The sequence below is a fragment of the Ailuropoda melanoleuca genome, chromosome 2, assembly GCF_002007445.2.
Source record: "Ailuropoda melanoleuca isolate Jingjing chromosome 2, ASM200744v2, whole genome shotgun sequence".
NCBI classification, from domain to species: domain Eukaryota; kingdom Metazoa; phylum Chordata; class Mammalia; order Carnivora; family Ursidae; genus Ailuropoda; species Ailuropoda melanoleuca.
Window position 1 is genome coordinate 165,135,520 of NC_048219.1, and position 25,867 is coordinate 165,161,386.

At 40.5% G+C, this 25,867-nt stretch overlaps 1 protein-coding gene across 4 annotated transcripts in view; it reads left to right on the forward strand.

Annotated features, from left to right (window-relative positions):
• The window catches only part of AOX1 (aldehyde oxidase 1), a 79,312-nt gene that overhangs the window by 9,828 nt on the left and 43,617 nt on the right, over window positions 1–25,867 (forward strand). For 3 of the 4 annotated variants that reach the window (XM_034654925.1, XM_019795978.2, XM_019795977.2), the window contains 16 exons: window positions 863–959; window positions 3,166–3,274; window positions 4,737–4,863; window positions 6,657–6,718; window positions 11,034–11,123; window positions 11,801–11,881; window positions 12,474–12,618; window positions 13,512–13,604; window positions 14,866–15,017; window positions 15,210–15,303; window positions 16,632–16,741; window positions 17,689–17,873; window positions 18,840–19,002; window positions 22,079–22,171; window positions 24,943–25,115; window positions 25,686–25,812. In XM_034654925.1, coding sequence (XP_034510816.1) covers window positions 863–959; window positions 3,166–3,274; window positions 4,737–4,863; window positions 6,657–6,718; window positions 11,034–11,123; window positions 11,801–11,881; window positions 12,474–12,618; window positions 13,512–13,604; window positions 14,866–15,017; window positions 15,210–15,303; window positions 16,632–16,741; window positions 17,689–17,873; window positions 18,840–19,002; window positions 22,079–22,171; window positions 24,943–25,115; window positions 25,686–25,812 — 1,901 coding nt within the window. The remainder of the gene's footprint in view (window positions 1–862; window positions 960–3,165; window positions 3,275–4,736; window positions 4,864–6,656; window positions 6,719–11,033; window positions 11,124–11,800; window positions 11,882–12,473; window positions 12,619–13,511; window positions 13,605–14,865; window positions 15,018–15,209; window positions 15,304–16,631; window positions 16,742–17,688; window positions 17,874–18,839; window positions 19,003–22,078; window positions 22,172–24,942; window positions 25,116–25,685; window positions 25,813–25,867) is intronic. The other variant, XM_034654926.1, reaches the window with a different exon arrangement.

The following is a 25,867-nucleotide window of genomic DNA, read 5'->3' on the forward strand; positions in this document are numbered from 1 at the left end:
AACACCTTCTCATGACTGTCACACTCACATAAAGGAGTCCCAAAGGTAGGTGGATCAGGGTTTGTAAGTAGTGTCACAACATTATTAGAGAGCCAAGCTCCTGAGTCTTGCTGCCCCACCCTCCTCAGCATGCACCTTTCTCCTCATGGTCAGAGTTGACTAATTGAAGTGTAGCCATCATACCTGAACTCCAGAAAGTAAGAAGAGTAGGGGATGAAGAAGCCCCCCCCCCGCTCCTTTTGAGCACATTTTGTTCTGGAAGTCATACAGAGTACTATGCTTACAGCCCATTGGCCAGCATTGTCATTAACCCCACCCAGCTGCAGAAGAGGCTGAGAAAATGTATTTTTTATGCTGATCAACCATGTGTGTGACTAAAAATTGGGGTTTCTTTTACCAAAAAAGAATGAGAGAACAGATATGGGGGTACAAGCAGCATTTTCTCTCATTGAGAAGCAGAGAAATACAGTCGACATGGATGATAACACACAAATATTCCAAGAATGATTTATAATTCAACATTTTACTTTGTCTTCAAAGATGCAGATAAGGATGAAGACAAATGTGCAATGTACTCATGGTTTCAAATTTTCAGGCCTTTCTAGGTACAGACTCTTTTAGTTTGGCCCTGTTTTGGCAAAGTGATGTCCAGCTGTTTCGAGAAGGAGGAGACTAGATATAATACACAAATGGAAATCAGGAATCTATAAGAATCTACATAATAGCAGCTAAGACATCATTTGAACTTAACTATATACTCAAGAGTCTTTTTCCTGGTGTTGTCCTCCAAGGTCAGAGTTATTCTAGAAAGAGAATTTTGGAAAACAAAATTAAAGATAATCTTTAACTATGCTTTTTCCAGTTCGACTCACAGGCACTAAGTATGGCTGTGGAACGGGAGGCTGTGGTGCTTGCACAGTGATGATATCACGATATAACCCCACTATCAAGAGGATAAGGTACATTGCTGCAGAGTCCAGACATGGTTGTTTTTTGAAGTCTTGAATTTGTTTTATTCCTTCACTTGATAAATATGTAGGAGCACCTACTATGCAACAAGAACTGTGCTAGGCACTGGGGTACCATGATGAGCAAGATAGACATGGTCCCCGGAATGTGAATGGGTTAGAAAAGAAATGTACCATCAATGGTCAAAGAATCCCCTGTTGAAATTTGAAAGGTTGTCTGACTCCCTGTGCTGTCTGGGGAGGAAAGGAAGGGCTGAAATAGCAGTGAAGAATAATGGCATCATCACACTTTTATATTACTATTACAACCTACTAACTGATATCCTTGTTCTCACCCTTGCCCCCCCATATGATGAATTCCATACATCAGTCAGAGAGATCACTTTCAAGTGTAAGTCAGCTCATCACAGTCTCCTACTTAAAAATCACCGATGGTTTCCCATTACATTTAACATCTTCTTTTTATGTTTGATATTTATCCTTCTTCAGGTTGGCCAAGTTCCTTGGATCTGTGCGTTGATGTCTTCTGTCAGCTTTGGAAACTTCTCAAGCCATCATCTCTTAAATGTTTACTCTCTTTCTTTCTATCTCTCCCTCTCCCTCCTTCTTCCTCCCTTTTTCTTCCCTCCCTCTCTTTCTCTTTCCTCTTCTCTCTTCTCTCTCCCCACTCCTCTGTTGGACTCCAACCATGCATATCTTAAATCATTTTACATCATTCTGCAGATCTCAGATGAGGGCTAAGGATCTGAGCAGTGGTAAGATTTCGGAGATCTGCCTGTATTCCACAGCAGGTCAACTGCTTCCTGAACTCTGGCTGATCCCTCTATGCTTTACAGCCTCACTGCCCAATTTCTAGTTCACCAAGAAATTCTCTTTGCTCTCCCATCTCACTTCCATGCTTTGGGAGATCTCTTGCAACCATGCCCCTGTCTTTCGCCTCTAAAGAGTGGCAACTGCCCTACACTCTGTGAAGCCTGAGTGCTTACAGTTTTCTCTCAGTTCTGCTTTCCCCCCAAACTTCCTCATGTAGGAGTCTATGTGCCTGGAGGGTTTTTTTTGTAGCACTCTTTCCCTACCCCTAGTTTTAGGGCATTACCCTCAACACTCTGAAGTTTGGTGGGGAAGAGTTTGGGGACAGTGCAGTCTGGCTTTGTATTTTAATTTGTTTTATCAGCCCACACTAAAAATTTGTTGAAAATTGGTGTGGTTTCTCCTTACTCCTGTCTAAGGCAAATTCCTTCTCCTCCATCCATGTCAGTCAGAGATGGGGTTTAGTTCTTTTAAGTTCTTTTACTTACTTGGCATCTGATGAGTTTTTAAAAAACGATAATTATATGGCTTACATGGCTTGTTTTGGTTTTAAGAATGAGAGTGAAGGTCTCTTACAACTTTCTAAATGAAACCTTATAATCACCTACCTTGTCTGTCTCTCAACCTGGAATGCTACCGTTCCTCTGATATTCACTATGCTCCAACCTCACTGGCCTTCTTTCTGTCCTTCTTTATGTCCCTAAACATCCCAAGCTCATCCCTGCCTCAGAGCCTTTGCATGTGTTGTCCCTCTGCCTGGAATGGTTGCTCCCAAACCTTCATGTCTGGCTCCTTCAAATCATTCAGGTTCCAGTAAAAATGTTACACTAGCAGCCCTCTTTGATCACCTTATAAATAACAATGCCCACCTCACCTCTGCAACTCCTTATTCCCTTTGCCTGTATCAATTTATTCATGGCGCTTCTTATTATCTCAGTTTATGTATGTATGTATGGTCTGTGTATATATGTATTGTCTATCTTCCCTCAACTAGAATATACACTTTACAAGGGCAGGAATTTTATCTGTCTTGTTGACCAATGAATCCTAGTGCCTCGAACTTTGCCTGGCACATAGTAGACGCTCAATAAATATTTATGTTTAATTATAAATGAACATTTAATTACAAATGAATAAATATTCATAAATGAATTGTAAGTGAATATTCTTCCAGTGTTTCTTTCGTGTGTGTATATATATGGATGCAATACTGCTTAGAAACCTATATATTTTGCTTCTAAAATACATGCATGAGCTGAAGACAGAATGTATTTGCAAAGCCTGAGGTATCGCACAAAACCTGCCATATCGGAGGTGCTGGGTGAATGCTCAGTCCTGTTTCCTGCTGGACACAATGTACTCTGTGCTTCTCTTTTGCATTCTGAAGCCATCATGCAGCCAACGCCTGCCTGATCCCCATCTGCTCTCTGTACGGGGCTGCTGTCACCACAATAGAAGGCATAGGAAGCACCAAGGCCAGGATTCATCCCGTTCAGGTGAGGCTGTGCTTCTTCCTCATAGGATCTCTGTGCTTCAAGAAGCACGGCAGGTCACAGAGGTCAATGCAGTAGAACACCTGGGGCTCTGCTGCTTGGTCACTGCCCATGTGTGAAACTGAGCTCAAGGCTAGGAGTGACCCTTACGGTGTGTGTTTTATAACTGATTCTTAGAAAGATGCTTTTGGAAGACCAGAAGACTTTTTCTTTTGGAAGAAAACCGTGACATTGCTGTGTTTGGTTTTTTTGTTCTAATTGGATGGGACCTATCTGTCTTATGTCTTCCAAATTCAAAGAAACAAGAGCCATATGCATTGAGGGTTATAATTTCGTTGGTTTTTTTTTTTTTTTAACAAAGTGGAAAATAACCTGATTTTAAAACTGGATGAAAATCTCAGCTCCCAAAAAGATTTGTTAAATGTTGAACTTGTTGGGAAGACAGATAATAGGAGTTTTAATAAATTTGGAAGCTTTTCTCCTAAGGCAGCACCTTGTTAGAACTTCACCTCAAATAAAAGGGCACTTCAGACTCCTTCCTGGCTCTTTAAATTATTTATATGTTGTCCATAAAAATGCTCTTGCTACTTGTTATCTAGGTTAATGAAGATCACTTATGAGGAGAGGATAGAAGAGGAAAAAGATAGGGGCAACATAGAGAATAACCAAATTTCATATTCCCTGGACTTGAAGGAATGTCGGGTCCTGTTTATGTCCTGTGCAACCTCATTACCTAGAGGGAGTGAATTCTGCCTGGACGCTCTTGTGAGATGTGGCCGTTCACAGCCGTGAGACACCCTTTCATTTAGTAGCAAGGGCTGAGATCCTGGTGTTGCGATGTAGCCAGAGGACAGCTCCCAAAATAGGGTAGCGCCTTTGAAGTTAGACTCCAAAGAGAAAATGCCGGGAAGGAAAATGTTTGATAGAGAAATAAGCAATGTTTCCTTCTTGACTGTTTTCTGGATTAGTGGTTGCACTTTGCAAACAGCCTTCTATGTGTTGAAGTGATAGGCCAATGGTGGGCCGCCAGAAGGCACTCAGGAGGTTTGCTTTGGTTTGATTTTCTCAGCCTGCATGTAATTTGTTTCACTTCTCTGAGGGACTTAATGGGAGTAAGCTTTATTTCAGTGATTCCCATTCCGGACTATGTATTGAAACCATCGGGGAATCTAAAAAATATATGTCTGTGCTCTTGGCCTGGGCTGCTTCTTGGGCCTTGGAAATTTTAAAGTTCCCCTGGTGATTCCAAAAGCTGAGAACCTTTAATGAGAGCTGAGGACTAGTAATCACAGCCACCCAGTGTGAGAAAAGGAGACATCTAGGATGAGAAGGATTTTCCAGGGCCTCTTCTCCAATTTTATTGTGCAAACAAGTTGCCTGAGGATCTTGTCAAGTGTAGGTTCTGATTTGGTGGGCCTGCGGTTGGGCCCGAGATTCTGCATTTCCAACTTTTCTGTGCTTCCAGGAGAGGATCGCCAAGTGTCATGGCACACAGTGTGGGTTCTGCACCCCTGGGATGGTGATGTCCATCTACACATTGCTGAGGAACCATCCAGAACCTTCTCTGGAGCAGCTAATTGATGCTCTTGGTGGTAGGTTATATATATGTGTATCTTTGTTTTTAAATAATGGCGATGGTGAGAGGTGATATTAGACACCACGTGCCACATGTTGTATTAATGCTGTATAAAGACTGTATCATTTACTCTTTATGATACCTTTGTAAGATAGGCATTGTTACTATCATGTCATAGATGGAGAAACTGAGGTTTAGAGAGAATAATTTATTTAAAGTTGTACCACCAGTAAGTGGAAGAGTTACTTTGTTCAAATCAGGATTCAAACAAGATCCACACATTGCACTTGGCTGATATATTTCTTGTCTCTCTTTATTTATAAAAGTCTCCTCCCCTGTGTCGGGCTCCCTGCTCAGTGGGGAGCCTGCTTCTCCCTCTCCGTCACCCCACTTGTGCTCTCTCTGACTGTCTCTTTCTCTCAAATATATAAATAAAATCTTTTAAAAAGAAAAGTCTCCTCCCTTTTTTTATTATTTGCTTAATTTTTTAAAAGATTTTGTTTATTTATTTGAGAGAGAGAGCGGACAGGCAGAGGGAGCAGCAGAGGGAGAATGAGAAGCAGGCTCCCCGCTGAGCATGGAGCCCAGTGTGGGCTCGATCCCAGGACCCTGGGATCATGACCTGAGCCGAAGCCAGTTGCTTAACCGACTGAGCCACCCAAGCACCCCTATTTATTTATTTTTACAGACATTACAAAGCCAGTTTATTCATTTATGCGTGGAAAGGGTCCAGTTTTCTCCACATGCCTCTCTCTCCCATCACTGTCTCCTATGGAGTGGGTGCTCTCAGGATCCTATTAGAAATCAGAGGGCTCTTGATGAATACAACATGAGATCAAAGAGATTGAGATCGTCTGGTGATTCTTATTTCAAATAAACGTCTTTATCCAGTCTAGAGTGATTTTATCAAGTTCAGAAGCTCAGTGTGTGTGTGGATGGAGGAGGTCTTCATTAGCAAGATTCTAAACAATTTTTTAAAATAATAGCCTCCCAAATCCCAGTGAAACTCTCCATGGCTCTATACATCCATATCGTGCCTCCCGAGGACCCTATTCCACTGCCAGAGAACACGAGGTTAAAGCTCCTGTGTCTAACAGTGCATGGAAGACCGGAGCAAATGGGAGTACAACGGAGAGATACAGCACATCAACTGTCTCCTGCCTGATTTCCGTTAGGTCCTGTTACGCATTTGATCTCATGGCTCTTTATAATGTGAGCAAGGGGTTTTCAAATTTTAGAGTGCTTAAGACTTCCATGGGGGGATTTGAAAAGAGTAAAGATTCCTGGGATTAAACCCCAGATAGCTTGCTTCAGTGGCTTTGTTTTTTTAAATAAGACCCCAGGTTGGAGGGGGGGTAGGGGTGAATGTGGGCTGTGGACCACTGTGAGAGAAATGCTGCCCTAATGATCTGTTGTAAATAAATTGTGTGCCCAGTTGTTTCCAAAGTTTAATGATTGCCTTTGCTGCTATAAAATGTCTTTGATCTGTCAACTGAAGCTTTGCTCCTGAATATGCCTGTAGACCAAGTTTTTAGCTTGAAATCATTGTGTTCTTTGAGCACCTACCATAAGCAGAAGATCTAAAACTGTTTACAGAGGGAAAACACAAATAACTGAGTTGTTCAGCTCTACTTCAGGACTCTCAACTTAACATCCCAAGTTGCTGACGAAAAAAATTGTAGATTATGTAGACTGAAATGTCAAATGGTGCTTTGTTCTTGGATGGGGTCCTTACTTCCATCGTGTATTTGGCAGACTGTGCCTCTCTCTAGGTTACCGGAGTAATACAGTTGAGTTTTTCTCCTTCAGGTAACCTATGTCGTTGCACTGGATATAGGCCCATAATTGATGCATGCAAGACTTTCTGTAAAGTAAGTAGAAAGGAACACTGTTTTTTTAAAGATTTTATTTATTTATTTTAGAGTGAGAGAGAGAGAGAGATTGAGTGTGTCAAGGGAGAGGGACAGAGGGAGAGGCAGAGAGAATCTTAAGCAGACTACCCACTGAGTGTGGAGCCCTATGTGGGGCTTAGTCCCATGACCCTGAGATCACGAACTGAGCCGAAATCAAGAGTTGGATGCTTAACCAACTGAGCCATGCAGGCGTTCCGGAAAGGAACACATTATTGAGTGTATTTTTTTTCTAATGAAACAAAACATTACAGATTACCAAATGTGATTAGGGGAACAGCTATTGTTACTAATACAAGGCCCCTTCTTATCTCAGGGTCTGTAATTGCTGTTTGCTATTTGATCTTGGGCAGGTTCTTACTTTCATTCATTGAGCATGCCCTGATAGTCACATAATGAGCACCTAAGCACTGTAATTTTGGCTGTGGGTCATTGTTTCGAGGGGTTTTTCCTGGTCGGTTTGTGTCAGATGCACCGCCCCCTGTTGCTCCTGCCACCCTCTGCACGTGCCCCTGTCACAGCAGTGGTCACACCGTGGTTTCATTCCATTTGCTCTCCCATCTCTCCATCAGGCAGTGGGCTGCTTGACAGCGGAGCCTGTGCATCTCAGGGTTGGTAACCATGCACCAACTGAGTAGCCACTCAGTCACCGTTTGTTGCATGAATAAATGAACAAACAACCTGGAAATGAGGGATAAATGATTGCCCTTTGGACGTTAAAACTATGAAATCAATATGTCATAAATAAGAACTGAGTGATAGTCATAGTAATTGTTAATATATATCACTGATAAAATATTAGATATTATTAATATTGTTAATATTTATTGCTGAGTACCAGACTTTGTTACAAGATTTTTACATATTTTAACTTGTTGAATAATCACTACTATTCAAATTTTCTTGTAACCTTAGATTCTTTTTTATTAGAAGTTATTATGGATATGTTTACATACACATGGTTCTTTTTCATAACATTTAGCAGTATTGATTCTGTATTATGTTTCAACTAGTAGTCACCTGTTTTATTTAATAGTTAGTAGAGGGGACTTTGCTTCCTGCCTGGACTTTGCATTTCATCTCCAGCTTCAGCAGCTCACCCCAGAAGACCGACACTACCTGAGGCTGGACCAGCAGCTTTTCCATCTAGGTGAGGACAGTTGCCAGGCTTGAATCAAGACTTAGGCAATAGAGGGGTGACATCAGCAAGATGGTGAAATGGGAGTTTTCTACTCTCTTCTTCCCAAAGAACACCAATTTTGACAATCACTCCTGGATAAGAGTGGCTTATGGAAGTCCAGGAGTCCAGTGGAGAAATCCCATCACACCAGTGGAACAACAACAACAATAAGTCCAAGATTGTATGCATTGAAGAGAGTGGAAGGGACAGTTTCACTTTATCTGCATCATCCTTCCCTCAAGGTGGCACAGTTCAGTGCCAAGTCAGACCTTCTTGGCTCCTGATTTGTGCCATGGGGGAATGTGAGAGTATGTGAGTGGGTATCTGTCTTCCCTAGCTGTGTGGACACTGCCAGAGAGGCCCACTTCTTTCTCACCCCATCCAGAATACTGAGGAGTGCTGCACAATCCGGGGGCAGGAAAGGGTGGGAGAAGAGCAGCCAGGGCTCTGAGAGGGCATCAGTAGGACATGGATCCGACCAACCATGAGCAACAAGAAAACATGGAAAGATAATTCAACAAGATCAGGAAAACAATATATGAACTAAATGAGAAGTTTAACATATAGATAGAAGAGATAGAAATAATTTAAAAAAGAGACAAACAGAAATTCTGGAGCTGAAGAATACAATAAATGGAATCAGGAACAAGACAAGGATGCCCACGCTCACCACTTCTGTTAAGCATAATACCAGAAGTCCTAGCCAAACTATTCAGCAAGAAAAAGAAATAAAAGGCATCCAAATTGGGAAGAAAGAAATAAAATTGTCTGCATATAACATGACTTGATGTATAGAATACCCTGAACACGCCACCAAAAAAAATGTTAGAACTAATCAATGAATTCAGAAATGTTGCAGGATATAAAATCAACATACAAAATTAAGTTGTGTTACTATATACCAACAAGCTATCAGAAAGATTAAGAAAACAATCCTATTTATAATAGCATCAAAAACAATAAAATACTTAAGAATAAAGAATAAATTTAACCAAGGAAGTGAAAGATCTATACACCGAAAACTGGAAGACACTGTTGAAAGAAATTGAGGAAGACAGAAATAAATGGAAAGATATCCCATGTTCATGGATTGGAAGAATTAATATTGTTAAAATGTCCATACTACCAAAGCAATCTACAGATTCAGTGCAATCCCTAACAAAATTCCATTAGTATTTTTCATAGAAATAGAAAAAAAAATCCTAAAATTTGCATGTAACCAAAAATGACCCTAAATAGGCAGTGCAATTTTGAGAAAAAACAAAACTGGATGCATCACACATCCTGATTTCAAACTATTTCACAAAGCTATAACAATTGAAACAACATGGCACTGGCATAAAACAGACCCACAGATCAGTGGAACAGAATCGAAAGCCCATATATAAACTCATGCATATATGGTCAACTAATCTTTGACAGGGGTGCAAAGAACACAACGGGGAAAGGATAGTCTCTTTAATAAATGGCTTGGGAAAATCTGAATGAATTGTACCCCTACTTTATACCACTCACAAATGAACTCAAAATGAATTAAGGACTTGAATGTAAGACCTGAAACTATAAATTTCCTAGAATAAAACATAGGGAAAAAACTCCTTGACATTGATCTTGGCAATGATTTTTTGTATGTGAAACCGAAAGCATAGGCAACAAAAGGAAAAATAAGTGGTATTATCTCAAAATAAAAATCTTCGGCACAGTGCAGAAAGCAATCAACGAAATGAAAAGGCAACCTACACAATAGGAGAAGATATTTGCAAACCATTAACAATAGGGAGTTAATATCCAATTATATAAGGAAATGATACATCTCAATAGCAAAAAAAAAAAAAGTAATTTGATTAGAAAATAGGCAAAAGATCCAAATAGACATTTTTTAAAAAAAGGCATACAGATGGTCATCAGGTACTTGAAAAATACCCAATGTCACTAGTCATCAGGGAAATGCAAATCAAAACGACAGTGAGATACCTCACACCTATTAGGATGGCTGTTACCAAAACATGAAAAGTTAAATGTTGGCAAGGATATGAAGAAAAGTTATCTCTCTACATGGTTCATGGGAATGTAAATTGGTGTAGCCAGTATGGAAAACAGTGTGGGATTTCCTCAAAATTTAAACATAGACCCACCATAGGATCCAGCAATCCCACTTCTGGGTATATATCTGAAGGAAATGAACTTAGTACCTCAAAGAGATTTCTGAACTCCCATATTCATTGCAGCATTATTCATTATAGCCAGGAAATGGAAATAACCTAAGTGCCCATCAACGGATGAAGGTACACACACACACACACACACACACACACACACACACACACACACACACGAATATTATTCAGCCACGAGAAAGTAGGAAATCCTGCTATTTGCAGCAACATGGGTGAATCTAGAGGACGTTACACAAAGTGAAATTAGCCAGATAAAGGAAGACACATACTTTATGATCTCACTTATATGTGAAATATAAAAAAGAAAAAAAGTTGAACTCACAGAAACAGAGTGTAATGGTGGTTACCGGGGGTAGGGACTGGGAGAAAGAGATGCTGGTTAAAGGGCACAAACCTTCAATTATGGTAAGAATAAGCTCTGGGAATCTAATTTACAACATGGTGACTATAGTTAATAACATTGTGTTGTGTACTTGAAATTTGCTGAGAGAGTAGAACTTAAGTGTTTTCACAACACACACAAGGATGGTAACTGTGAGATGATGGATGTGTTCATTAAACTGATTGTGGTAATCATTTAACAAACTACGCATATGTAAAACAATCACATTGTGCACTTTATATTTTTTAAAGCTTTTATTTATTTATTTGTCAGAGAGAGAAAGAGCACAAGCAGGGAAAGCAGAGGCAGAGGGAGAAGCAGGCTCCCTGCTGAGCAAAGAGCCTGATGTGGCGCTCAATCCCAGGATCCCGAGATCATGACCTGAGCTGAAGGCAGATGCTTAACTGACTGAGCCACCCAGGCATCCCCACATTGTGTACTTCAAATATATAATTTTGTCAATTATACCTCAAGAAAGCTGAAAAAATACTTCGTAGAATCAGCAATAAATCCTTGATTATTTGTTTCACCCACTAGACTTCTGGCTGCTGTCAAAGTAGAGAAAATGGGGTTTGCTATTTGGATCAAGGAATAAATGAATTACCAGAATTTGAAGAAGTAAATAAGGTCAGTGAAATGTAAATTTTTTATAAGGTTTTCTCATGAACAGAAACCAGCTTACTTTTAGTAAGAATAAATGGCTGCCTAGGTTGACTCATTTGATGGATTTCAGCATGCCCCCCCGCACCGGCTCCATTCTCCATCTTCATCCAAAAAAAAAGGAAAACAAAAAATCCTGTCCTAACAACTTTATTCCTCATTCCAGATATTATGTGGTTCAAGTACAACTATCCATAGGAGAGAAAACACATTGATCCCTTAATGTCTCTTAGTTTAAAAATAAATAAATTAAAATTTTCAAGTCTTTTTTCAAGGGCTAGCAGCAAAGTGAAGACGTTAGGGGACTGAAGAACTGGCAGAGGGAGAAGTGAGAGGTGGCCATTTGGGGAAACGTTCTTGTTCTCAGCTGCTGGTGCCTCCTCTGCTTTCCCAGACTGCAAGGAGAATGTGCAAGAAGTTGAGCTTTGGAGGACCATTGTCATCTGCACTGAGTTACTAGTAACTAGGTTTATGTTAGAGCCCCCTTGGCTTAGAACCCAGGCATTGTGGCTGGCCAGTTGGCTTTTTGTCTGTCTGCTGTATGTCTTTCTTCTTCTGACCTCATTCCACACAGGATTTAAAGTAGTTAGAGTTGCCTGATGACAATAACTCCTGTTTCTTTCTCTCTCTCTCTCTTTTTTAAGATAAGTCTAAAACTCTTCTCAGAAGAGGAGTTTCTGCCATTGGATCCAACTCAAGAATTGATATTTCCTCCAGAGCTAATGGTAAGGCAAAGTTGAGCTCATTCTAGAGGAATTCGTGGGGAGATATTTAGGAAGGTTATTTGCTTATGGATCCTCTCAGAAGCTGACTGGCAAATAGGTAACATCCATCTGCCATTCTTAACCCAAGGTCTAAAGAGTATGGGACTAAGACAGAGATGGGTGAATGAGGGTAGAACCATCATAAGGGGATAGTTGACTGTTAAAAGCAGCAGATCGTATCTATAAGAAAATGTCATGAAATGACATCACAACATTTATAAATGTAGACCTGTTTTCTACTTCCAGCTTTGTTGAAGTGTAGTCTTCCAGAGAATGATTTGACAAAATAAAGCATATTAAAATATTTTTAAACATTGAGATGAGTTCCTTTGAGATATAAAAGCAGCAAAGGTAGATATAGGAGAACAGTCTCCAGAAGGAATTAAATATTTTTATGTGTTTAATCTGAACTCCGATTCCTTAGTAAAGCTTTACTTTAAGGTCACTTTTATTTTATTTTTTAAAAAGATCTCCATTTCCTTTCTCTGTTTCCTATCAAAATGGGGCAGAAACAGGTGAAAATGATCTTGAATCCCTCTTGCTGTTTTAACAGATAATGGCTGAGAAACAACCACAAAGGACTAGGATTTTTGGTGGTGATAGAATGACATGGATTTCACCAACGACCCTGACGGCACTTCTGGAAGCTAAATTCAAGTATCCTCAGGCCCCTGTTGTCATGGGGAACACCTCTGTAGGTATGTAGAACTCCAGGGACCTCTTATGGGGGAACTGAGGAAAAGAACTTTGGAGGAAAGAACCTCCTATATGCATGTTCTCAGGAAAAACAGTCTGAAAAACACTTTTAATCATTTAGACTTGACTACCTTAGGATTGCTCAAGAGACTTTCACAATTTTCATTACATAAGTAAATTGCTGTTGCCCAGAATCCGGGCAGTGCATAGAGTTGCACCCAGGAGATCTGCTTCATAACAACTCAGAAGTCACAGTTCCAGTGACAGCTGTCCTTTCTTTCCATGTGGCAGGCGATTGATCTTGGGCTCATATTCATATTTGAAGTTGCTCTTCGTTTCCTCTTTCAGTGGTATCCTGACAGATGTGAAATGGTTTTCTTACACTCACAGTTACAGGGTCTTTCTGTTGTGTCTGTTGTGAACTCAGTTTGACTGCCTACTTCTTTGAGTAGTCTCCCAGAGTCCTCCCAAAGAGAATTTTGAGTATGCCACAAGTTGTCTCATGCTAGTCAGCCAAGACTTCAAGCTGACGAGTTCAAAGGGTCCTCGGAGTTCAGTGGAAATCCATCTGGCCTGTCTCTGGGTGATTTGGCAATGAGCAGATGGAAAGATCTATAATTTTTATGTTTTTAAAGATAATCACTTTTTTTTTTTTTAGCGAGAAAGTGTGAGCAGGGGAGGAGGGGCAAAGGAAAAGGGAGAGAGAGAATCTTAAGCGAACTCCACACCCAGCACAGAGTCCCACATGGGGCTCAGTCTCACAACCCTGAGATCGTGACCTGAACCAAAGCCAAGAGTCAGACACTTAACTGACTGAGCCACCCAGGCACCCAGAGATAATCACTGTTAATCACAGCTTCAAAATTTATTTTTTTATTTTTTTCTAATCCTTTAGGGCCTGAAATGAAATTAAAGGGTGTCTTTCACCCAGTTATAATTTCTCCTGATGGAATTGAAGAACTGAATTTTGCAAACTGTTCACATAATGGTGAGTTCTTATGGTCCCTGTTTTCTTAGTTCACATTCATTAATCAATTTATGTCCTTTGTCCAACAGACAAGCAGAAAAAGAATTATTCCTAATTATAATATACAGAGATTCTCTCCTTACAAAAACGATAACATTCTGGAGGAGACCCAGGGAAGAATTCTCTATAGTTACATGAAATACTAATTGTCTGAATAGTCAGTCTACTGCAAAACTTTCTATGTCTGCCATATCAGAGAAATGTAACAGCTATTCAATGAGGGGTGTTGTGCTAAGTGCTGGATCGAAGATAAATGAATAGAACACAGTCTTTGCTCTCCAGAAGCACAGTAGTAAGGAGAGCAGGTTTATGTATTGAGCAGCTTACAGCCCGGCTCATCTGTTCCCACAAAGGAATTTGATTTAATGACAATGATGAGAAGTACTATAAATGTGGATTTGGAGTCTAGCTATGAAGTCCAATTCTTGACTATTTTGCATATTAGCTGTGAGAACTTAGTCAAGTCCTGAGTATCAGTTTCTTCATCAGTGAAATGGGGCTATTATCTCAAAGATTTCTTAAGATTCAGGGAGATTCTGTGAAGGATTCAGCATAGTAAAAAACATTTAGTCTACATCACCTTCATCACTACCACCACCTCCATCACCACCATTACCTCCATTAACAACACTACCACCACCACCACCTCCATCACCACCACCTCCATCACCACCACAACCTTCATCACCATCTCCATCATAACCACCTCCATCTCCATCATTAACACACTACCTCCATCACCACCACCACCTCTATCACAACCACCGCGACCATCACTACCATCACCACTACCTCCATAACCACCACCACCTTCATCATCACCTTATCACAACAATCACCACCATTACCTCCACTAATAACATTACCACCACCTCCATCACAACCACCACCACCATCACTACCATCACCACTCCCTTCATCACTACCACCACCTTTATCACCATCTCCATCATAACCACTACTACCGTCACCTCCATTAACACACTACCTCCATCACCACCACCTCCACCATCACCTCCATTAACAACACGACCATGACCACCACCACCATCTCCATCACCTCCATCACCACCACCTCCACCACCACCACGACCACCACTACCATCAATTAGCCGGGCAGCAAGTATCCAGGAAAAAGATCCCATGTCTGTAACTTTAGTCTAATGAAATTTCCTGGTCAGCAGTGATCGCACCGCATTATTTATAAATGATTTCACTTCAGAGCTGACCTTAGGTGCTGGCCTCAGCCTGACTCAGGTGCAGTACATCTTGGGTGAAGTAATCCAGAACCTCCCAGAGGAGAAGACACGGATGTACTGTGCTCTCTTGAAGCATTTGACAACTCTGGCTGGATCTCAGATCAGGAACATGGCTGTATGTATTTGATGATGGTAAACTCTGGCATACATGTCTTGGGTGACTGTCTCTGACAAATCATGACATTTTCATTCTTTAAGAACAGATGAAAAATAACAATTCTCCAAAACCTTGCTTAATTCTTATTTTATCACTTGTGTGTTTACAATTATATAACAGGTATTGAAAATAACTCATTATTTTAAAAAGTCTTTAGGGGGCCATATCGTGAGCAGGCACCTAGATTCAGATCTGAATCCCCTGCTGGCTGTGGGCAACTGTACCCTCAACTTGCTATCAAAAAGTAAGTGACAACTCCTTCTTGGAGATTATTAAACCTGCTCCTCTTATCTGTTTTTCTCTCTGGGAAGGCAGGAGGTCCAGTTTTGAAGATGACTATTCTTTGTAATATTAATAATTCTCTCCCATCTTTCTGGATGCTCGAAATTTGGTTAGTCTGTTCCTAATTCCATACACTTCCAATGTCTTTGTTGCTTTCTTTTTGAGGCCGTGTGCTTGGTCTTTTCCTGTCTGGTCACCCTACTTGTGTTGGTTAGGGTCCTGCTGTGACCTGAGTAGTAGAGAGAACTATGGGCTATTGGGAGCTACTGAGCCCCTTTGTTGAAGACTTTCTTCAGGTGGCACAGGAAGATTGTGGCACTCCTTCATGTTGTGTGCTCATACTTAGTTGTTCATTGATGGAAGCCTACAGACTTTTTTTTGTTGAAAATGGTTGGGCTCTATTCTATATTTATATGAGTTTTGTTTTTGAAACAAAGTCCAGGGCTTTTAATATATTTCTCTTATTCCAACTTGGTTAATAGTTACTGCTAATTGGTCCCTTATAAATCTGTTTTTATTTTCATTTAAAAATATGGACTAGCCTTCTATTACCTGCATTGTTAAATATCTACTCTCTGTATTATCTGAACCACAAAATTATCTTAAGGAAGAAGGTTAGTATTCAGAGTTGTATGTTTAAGTAACATCCCTTTAAAATAATCATGTGATGAGAAATGTATCTTGTGATATGAATGTAAACATCAAAAGGTTCTTAGTTTTCGTTCTAAAGTCATATTATATTATAGCTTAAAGTTGTTCCTCTCCCAGTGTATTGATTAAAGAACAGAAACTCTTTAGGTGTTGGAAAAAGATATAAAAAAAATAAGGCAGCACCTCACTAGTATACATTTATTAAAGGCAATTTATTCATCACTGAACCTAGTAGGGTTCCTAGTTAAAAATGATACGTGTTTGTTGAGTGACTTGATCAGAATATCAAGAGGAATATTAATAACAACTGCCTACTTACAAAGCTCAAAATGAATTTTGCTGTCTGGGAAGAGGACTGTTCATGTCCTGTTCTATGTGACCTCTGGACTACTCTGCTAGATATTTTTATTTATAAGCAAGCAAAGAAGCAAACAACAGACAACAACAACAACAAAACAGGTGGGACCTAGTCTGGAAGAAACACCACTCGATGCCGTTGTTGGGAGAAGATTGGCTAAGCATAGAAAGAACACTTCTTTTCCCAAACAACCAGTTTCATCAGATATTTGGTAGAATTATTTCCAAAGTTTTATTGTTTAACAGAACAGGTTCCAGGGAAAGTGTCATTTCTTTCCACAGAAGGAAAACGACAGGTTCCTTTAAATGAGGAGTTTCTCAGAAGGTGCCCCAGCGCAGATCTGAAGCCTGAGGAGATCTTGATCTCAGTGAAAATACTCCACTCGAGGAAGGTGAGAATGTCCTTTCAGTCTCCTGCTTTTACTGTGGGTCTGCAGCTTGTTAATTCCAAATATGGTGAGTTGAAAAGAGGTGTTGACTATTTACAGGGGAGATTACAGTAGTTGTGAATACTTTTTACTTGTGCTATGCACTCCCCGATCATTCCTAGAATCAAGAGACCCTTGTCCCTACCATTCTCTGTCTTTCTCTCTCTGTCTCTTATCTCCACCTAACCCAAACTCTAAAGATGTTTATAAATTCTTTGACCCATAAGGCTTTTCCCTAAAGAAGACTCGAAAATATGCTCTACCTATATCTTGGGGTTAGGAAGAGGCTAAAGAAATACATTTCCAATAGAACTTAAGGGAAAGAGGGACTTTGGACTCAAAGTGAATTCAGACTCAAGACTGAGTCCTGGTTTCAGGATCTGTGACCTGAACTTAGTACCAAATCACTCTGAGGCTTGGATTCCTCATCTGTAAAATGGGAATAATCAAGCCTGCCTTGAAGGGTATACTAGTCTGCTAGGGCTGCCATCATAAGGAACCATAAGTGAGTGGCTTAAACAATAGAACTTTACCTTCTCACAATTCAGAAGGCTAGAAGCCTGATATCAAGATGTCAGCAAGGTTGGTTTCTTCAGAGGCTTCTCCCCTTGGCTTGTCTTCTCCCTGTGTCTTCACATGGTTTTCCCTCTGTTTATTAACGCTTATGAGGACACCATCATGTTAGATGAGAGCCCACCCTAATCACCTCATTTTAATGTAAATACCTCTTTAAAGACCGTACCTGCAAATACAGTCACGTTCTGAAGCACTGGGAGTTAGGACTTTAATACATCGATTTTCGGGGACATGGTGCCGCCCATAAAGGGCCAGCGAGGCAGCGTACGTAAACTGTTCCATGTATCGTTGTCACTCACTGTATTTCTACATGTGCCACTTAACTCCGCCTTCAGTGGGAATTTGTGTCAGGCTTTCGACAAGCCCAGCGGCAACAGAATGCACTCGCCGTAGTCAATTCGGGAATGAGAGTCTTTTTTGGAGAAGGGGGTGACATCATCAGAGAGTTATCCATCTCATACGGAGGCGTTGGCCCAACCACTGTCTGTGCAAAGAATTCCTGCCGGAAGCTCATCGGAAGGTACGGCATCCTGTCTTTAGACTCCAAGTAACGGAGCATCTCTCTGTGTGGTGACACACGGTTACAAGAGGAAAAATGCTCACCACCTTCCTTTGTAATCGCACGGAATTCCAGGAGGATTCCATGATTATTTCCATGTGTCTTGATGATGGTGAATTCTGAAGTGGGTATCATGTAGTGTGTGTGTGTGTGTGTGTGTGTGTGTGTGTGAGAGAGAGAGACAGAGAGGGCAGGGAGGGGGAGAAGGAAAGAGGGAGAGAACCCATCTCCCAATAGCACAGTAGACACAGTAAGCAAAATAAGAAAATATGCATTTTCTACTGTGAGAGAATAATTTACCATGATAAAAAATAAACTATGGGAATTTGTTTTATAATAAATGGCTAAAGTCATTTGCTTAAGTGACTTTTGTTTCTATAGATAATACTAAGCCAATATTTCTGGTGTTTTACTAGGTTATCAGTTACCATTTCAAAAGTAAACAAAGAGGAATGGTTAAAAGTATGAACTCAGTCAACCCCGATTAACTGTGTGATCTCAGTCGGCTTGCTTAACCTTACAGTGCCTTTCCTTATCTGTCAAAGGGCAATAATCATCCCTACCTCTTAGATTAAATGAGTGAATACATACAAGGTGCTTACCACAGGACCAGGCATGTAGTAAATGTTCTAGTGATATAGGGGTCAGTTACTGCTGGGCTAAGGACTTAACACAAGTTGTCGTGTCTTTCTCATGACCATTCTAGGAGGTGAGTTCTACTCTCATTCTCCTTTTACTGCTGAGGAAGTGGTGGGCCTGGGCCAGACACCTTGAGAGTGAAGGACTGTGATTTGAGTTTGAGTTGCCCAGCTATGGAGCTTGTACTCTTATTCCCTGCATTTCACTGTCATTAATTGTCTCACACACGAGCTGAGCCTGCGAGGTAATGAGTCTTGTCAGCTAGGAGTCTTCTCTTTGGTTCCATAGGCCCTGGAATGAGGAGATGCTGGACGCAGCTTGCAGGCTGGTTCTGGATGAAGTTACCCTTCCAGGCTCAGCTCCGGGTGGGAGGGTGGAGTTCAAGAGGACTCTCATCGTCAGCTTCCTCTTCAAGTTCTACCTGGAAGTGTCGCAGATTCTGAAGAGGATGGTAAATGGAACTGACCACTTATTAGCTTTCCCAGAACAGAAGGCTCTGGTGATATCCAAAGTGGGCTCAATAACCCAGTTCCCAACAGCTATAGAATAGAGGGACACGCCCCAAATTAAAAACACCTGGGCTTGCTGGGCCACGTCCAGGCTGGCTGCTGATGGCTTGTGCACTGGGAGAAGATTTGCAAGTAGAGCACAGACTTGTGCAGGTTTTTGTTTAACACTACTCAGCTATTGTGCTTCTGACTGTTGTTTGTCTAGGTGGTGTGCAGAAAGCTCGTTCATGATTTGGACATATTTTCCCCTCAAACCCTTGTTGAGGGTCACCTTCACACATTTGACTCTCTTCTCTGGATTCAGTTTCATTTCTCTTTTTTTTCTTATAATTTTTACTATGTTATATTAGTCACCATACAGTACATCTTTAGATTTTGATGTAATGTTCTATGATTCATTATTTGCGTATAACACCCAGTGCACCATGCAATACATGCCCTCCTTAATACCCATCACCGGCCTATCCCAATCCCCCACCCCGCCCCTCTAGAGCCCTCAGTTTGTTTCCCAGAGTCCACAGTCTCTCATGGTTCATTCCCCCTTCTATTTATCCCCCCTTCCTTCTTTCCTTCCTTCTCCTACCGATCTTCCTATTTCTTATGTTCCATAAATGAGTGAAACCGTATAATTGTCTTTCTCTGCTTGACTTATTTCACTTAGCATAATCTCCTCCAGTCCCGTCCATGTTGCTGCAAATGTTGTGTAATCGTTTTTTCTGATGGCTGAGTAATATCCCATTGTATATATGGACCATGTCTTCTTAATCCAGTCATCTGTTGAAGGGCATCTCAGCTTCTTCCACAATTTAGCTATTGTGGACAATGCTGCTATGAACATTGGGGTGCATATGGCCCTTCTCTTCGCTACGTATGTATCTTTGGGGTAAATACCCAGTAGTGCAATGGCTGGATCATAGGGTAGCTCAATTTTTAACTTTTTAAGGGACCTCCACACTGTTTTCCAGAGTGGCTGTACCAACTTGCATTCCCACCAACAATGTAAGAGGGATCCCCTTTCTCCACATCCTCTCCAACAATTGTTGTTTCTTGCCTTGTCTATCTTTGCCATTCTAACTGGCGTAAGGTGGTATCTCAGTGTGGTTTTGATTTGAATTTCCCTGATGGCTAATGATTTTGAACATTTTTTCATGTGTCTGTTAGCCATTTGTATGTCTTCATTGGAAAAGTGTCTGTTCATATCTTCTGCCCATTTTATGATTTGTTTATTTGTTTCTCGTGTATTGAGTTTGAGAAGTTCTTTGTAGATCTTGGATACCAGTCCTTTATCTGTGGTGTCCTTTGCAAATATATTCTCCCATTCCGTGGGCTGTCTCTTAGTTTTTTTGACTGTTTCCTTGGCTGTGCAGAAGCTCTTTATCCTGATAAAGTCCCATAAGTTCATTTTATCTTTTATTTCTCTTGCCTTTGGAGATGTGTCGTGAAAAAGGTTGCTCTGGCCGATGTCATAGAAGTTGTTGCCTATGTTCTCCTCTAGAATTTTGATGGATTCCTGTCTCACATTGAGGTCTTTCATCCATTTGGAGTTTATTTTTGTGTATGGTGTGAGAGAGTGGTCAAGTTTCATTCTTTTGCATATAGCTGTCCAATTTTCCCAGCACCATTTATTGAAGAGACTGTCTTTTTTCCACTGGATGTTTTTTCCTGCTTTGTCAAAGATTAGTTGCCCAAAGAGTCAGCTTCATTTCTTTCACTATAAGGTGATGATGGCAGCCACTCCACAAGGTTATGGTGAAACGGGTCATCACAGGAAAAGGGCTCAGTAGGTCCCGAGTGCTTCAGAGGAACATGGAAAGACTGCCTTTAGTCGTCTTGGTGATAGTAGTGATCACCCTGGCGTTCTTTTGTGTGGCCTCCCTTGTGCTGAACAGTTACAAGATTGTTGGCTAGGGAGGACACAACTAAAAGGATTTCTCTGAAAAATTTTCCAGACCCAAAGGGAACTTGAAGCATACTGGTCTCATTAATCCCATGCTACAACCAGCTGACCAAACTAGACTGGATGCCAAGAATGTTCTTAATATGGTATAGAAATTAGTATGATCACTTTAATAAGAGTCGCAAAGTTTTCTCTTAATATTGCTTCTGAGGGTATTTTTTCATTATAGATGGAGTCAACTAAGAACCAGAAGGGTTATATCCAGTTTCTGATTGCCAATGTATAAGCGACATACTCTCACCAGGCAATCAAAAGAGGAAAAAAGCCAACTGTAGACTCTTCCAATTAATACCAATCAAAAGAGGAAAAAATAAAGCCAACTGTAGACTCTTCCAATTAATACCAAACTAATACAATTTGTTGGGTGAATCAAGTGATACAAACTTCTACCTTGTAGTCTTATGACTTCCATTCAACCTCCTCTAGTCAATATTGCCCTATTATTAAAAATAGTAGCCTTTGTTGGCTTTAATTTTACATTAAAAATTTTTTAATTGTAAAAACTAATCTTTAGGTGTACTGTTTAAAGTCTTGTTTAAAGACCCAGTGATCCATTTCTCTCAGTCCTTGGAAGTGTTCCTTGTGGGGGTTGTGGGAGGCATATAGTCTCTGCATTTTCCCTCCTTTCCCGTTGGCCAGGTAGTACAACACAGAGTTTCACATCCCTTTGCAATGCTGTGCTTTGGCTCTCACTTATTCCCGGCTGAAGTATTCTCTTCCTTTCCATTTTATTTACTTAGGTCCTAGCTTCCTGTTTAATTGGTTTATAAGTCCTCAGATCATTTAGGAAAGCATATGAGAGAATCATAAGAAACATAAAGATGTTGGAAGTCAGTGATCTGTATTCACTTGGTGCCTCATAAAATGGAGCAGTATGAATGGGCCTTCCAGAACATGTATCCTGGCGGTCAGAGAGCTGCTTCTACCTCCAGGGTTCTGCACAAAGCAAGCACTTCCTAAATGTTAGACTCCGAGTAGAGCTCCTTGTTAAGAACCATGGTAGCCGCCCTTCCAAGCCCGTCTGGCCTATTTTAAATATCTACAAAGCTTCTACTTTTCAGGGCCCTGTTCGCTCTCCTGGCCTTGCAGACAAGTGTAAGAGTGCTTTCGAAGATCTTCATTCCCGGCATCACTGCAGTACGTTAAAGTACGAGGTTAGTGGCATTTTTTTTTTTTAATTCAAAGGGCCTGGCCTATAACTCCTTCACCTGGACACTCCACTTACTTCACAGTGGTTCTCAAGCTTTATAAGCTCGAGCTCCCCTTCTGGGGAACTCAGCCTTCTTTAGTGTGTTCAAACATTCAAGGACACCAAACTCCATTGAAAGTGATGATATTGAAAGTTTTAAAAAGCTGCCATCTTTCCTGGTGCTCTGCAAAATATGGAAGCTGCAACCTTCAGCTTATAAATACCCTAACGTTACCTTGACAATGGAATAAACCTTAGAAAGAAACAACAACAAATTAATGGGCATTCAAATCATCCGAAGAAAAGTGACAGTCTTCACACAGTTGATAGTCATAAAAGGGAGCTTGTTATTATAGATTGCAAGGCCGAGTTTTGGAAGCAGTTTATCTCCCACACAAATGAGTTTTCTTTTTGTTTTCCTGTGATTTCTTACACACAAATAATCTTCATTGCTAGGGCATCTTCAGCACTCAGGGCAAACATTTTTCCCCAAAGCAGTTCATTCACTTTGAAAGCATTTTGACACCATTTCAGGAGATCACCAGCTTGATGAGACAAATTCGTTCTTCCGTGGTCCCTTCAGCCACATAACAAGCAGAAGTCAGGAGTCAGGTAGAGCCTCTTTCAGGTAGATTCACCCCAACTGACTACCAAACAAACGAAAAACAATCAACTGCCTTTTTTATTATAGACTAAGAAAAAGGTGTATTTGGGAATTTTTCTTCAGTCTTTTCTCAGGCTTCACACAGCAGGATTTCGAAGGGTTTTTTTTTTTCAATGCTATGATGTGTTTTATAATTGACGATAAAAAGTATTACGTCATAGAAAACTCCCAGAGCCTTCACAGGTACTTAGGGATGTGTTTCCTTAATATTTAAGCTTATGAATTACCTGGAATTTTGCTCTTCAGGATGGGAAAAGTGTTTTAGAATTAAAAAAAGGATGTGTTTGGTTTTTCACTCAGGTGTTCAAGTTGCGAGCCCACCACAGAGCCCTAGCACAGCTCGTGAGGGCTATTTTACAGAAGGAGTTGATCCTTACCATCTGGGACACAAAAAACCATACTTGATGGAGCCCTCATAACATTTTTTTTCCTCTTGATCACCACCTCAGCTTCTCAAAGGAGAGAGACCGAAGGCCTGCCGAGTACTCTGTGCTGAGAACAGAGCGATGAGCTGTGTCACTGGGGTTGGTGTGTGGCCGAGCTGTTTCAGATCCCCTTCCATGCCTGAACCCCCATATGTAAAACTTCCTTCGGTTTCCCTCTTTCCCTACATTCTGCCTGTATTTAACAGTGCCTGGGTCAAGTCCTAAATCATTTTTCTTCATAATCTTCTGCTTCCTAGTTGTGCGTTATGTTCTAGTAACTACAAAATTGAGGTTTGCATTTAAATGAAACAAATATGGACACTAAAACAAAAAAATGCCTCTCAGTAAGTGTATATCTTACTGTAAAACAGTAAACTTTGTGTGAGATAGAAGTAAGTTCATAGCATCCCACACGTGTCATGTGCCAAGTTAATTTTAGAAATCACTCTACTGTCTGCATATAACTATCAGTCAATATTTGGCTGATATTTTACTGTCATTTATATTATGAAGTCAGTAGGTTTTTATTTTTTCCAAGTAACCAATAAAAATGCTGGACATGTTTTCAAATTACACGTACCACTTTCCTCTGCCCTCTCGATGTTCTAGGCCTGCCCCCTGCCTGGACAGCGTCTGATCTATCTCAAGCCAAGGGGTTATTTTTTGAGTCCCTCAAGTAGGTTGACTGTGAACCAGGACCACTCTTCTTGAGTCCCATGAGCAGCAAAAGGCATCGCAGACTGCGTATCTCAGTTATCTTCATCCTGGAATTTCCACCACCCACTCTGTCATCCCCAGACCCCTTAGCAGCCATAGCCTTCATGCTGGGCTCTGAGCTTGGTCTCTGTCCTGTCCCTTAACCCTTCTTTCTTCATACGTCCCTTTCTTTTGATAACCAACCAACCAGGAAAGCTAACAACTCTCTCATATTTGAAATCCTGGGGAAGACATCATGTTTCTTAATGTCCACTTTGGTTAATGAAACATATTTAAGGTATTTCGAGAACCAGTAGCAAGACATTCTATTCCACGGATCTCTAAGAAAAAGTAACACTAGTAAATCATTCCTTAGAATGCAGGTCCCTTTGCCTTCATTCTTGATCAGGATTGTCTAAGTTATGAGTTTTACCAATTATTTCTTAACTTCCTCCCTTGGAATCGAAAAAAAAAGGGGCTCTTCTTTTTGATAGCATGCCCTCAATATTTTTTAAAACATAGTCATGATACCATCATGCTCTTCTGAAAAATGTTATATATGGTGTTGCTTAGATACAATGGTAAAATTATTTTGATAATAAAATTGAAAGAACTATGGGAGCATTAACAAGAGGATATAATTTTACATTTTTAGGAAGAAATATTTATATTCATTTATTTACATAAATGAAATTTGCATTAGAGATATATGTGTTCTATGTTTAGAAAAAATAGGAAAAAAAATAAGAACGATATCCTGACTATACCTCCCAGTTTGCCTACTGAATTACTGAAATAGGCTTGTTATCCTGATGTTATTATTAACAGTGACTATTTTCCGTTTCAGAAGTGTTCTGGTTTGGATGTAAATTATATAGCTACCCTCTTATGGGAGATGTGCATAATATTATAAAAATGATTATAAAAATGACATTTTGGTTATTGATTAAGCAGAATGTAGACTCAAAGAAGCATCCTCAAGACCCAATTGGCCAACCCATCATGCATCTGTCTGGTATTAAGCATGCCACGGGTGAAGCCATCTACTGTGACGACATGCCTACAGTGGACCGGGAACTTTTCTTGTCCTTTGTGACAAGTTCAAGAGCTCATGCTAAGATTGTGTAAGTGATAAAGTTCCTAAGTAGACATTAATGATTGCCTTTTCATCTAAGTCACATAAGTGATAAGTAACGATACAAAGAGGATAGGCTGTGCAGGTCCACTTATATATGGGGTTTTTTAAAATGCTAGTACTATGAAAATATTTCCACTTATATATGGGGTTTTTTAAAATGCTAGTACTATGAAAACATTTTCTTTTCTCCAGCTTGCTTTATTGTAAAAATACAGTATATAATACATGTAACATACGAAATATGTGCTCATTCACTGTTGATGTTATTAATAAGGCTCTGGTCAACAGTAGGCTATTGTAGTTAAGTTTCAGAGGAGTAAATGTTATATGCAGGTTTTGCACTCTGTAGGGGAGCAGTCCCCCTAACCCCTGCATCGCTCAAGGTCAGCTTCATTCAAGTTCAGGTAATGGCTTCATTGTCCCGGGAATTTGTCTGGCAGAGAACTATTAGAGCTGGATGTATCTTACCACTCGAGTATCTTATTCTCCAATTAAATGTGTTCTCCGTGGTCTTCAGGCTAGGGGGTCTCTGAGGACCTGCTCTGTTCTCGTCTAGGTCTATTGATTTGTCAGAAGCTCTCAGCCTGCCTGGTGTGGTGGACATTGTGACTGAGGAACATCTTCGTGGTGTGAACTCCTTCTGCATTTTAACCGAACCGGAGAAACTTCTGAGGACAGAGGAGGTACGGCATTTTTGCTTTCTGTTTCAAAAATAATTTCCTCAGTATTGCCTATATT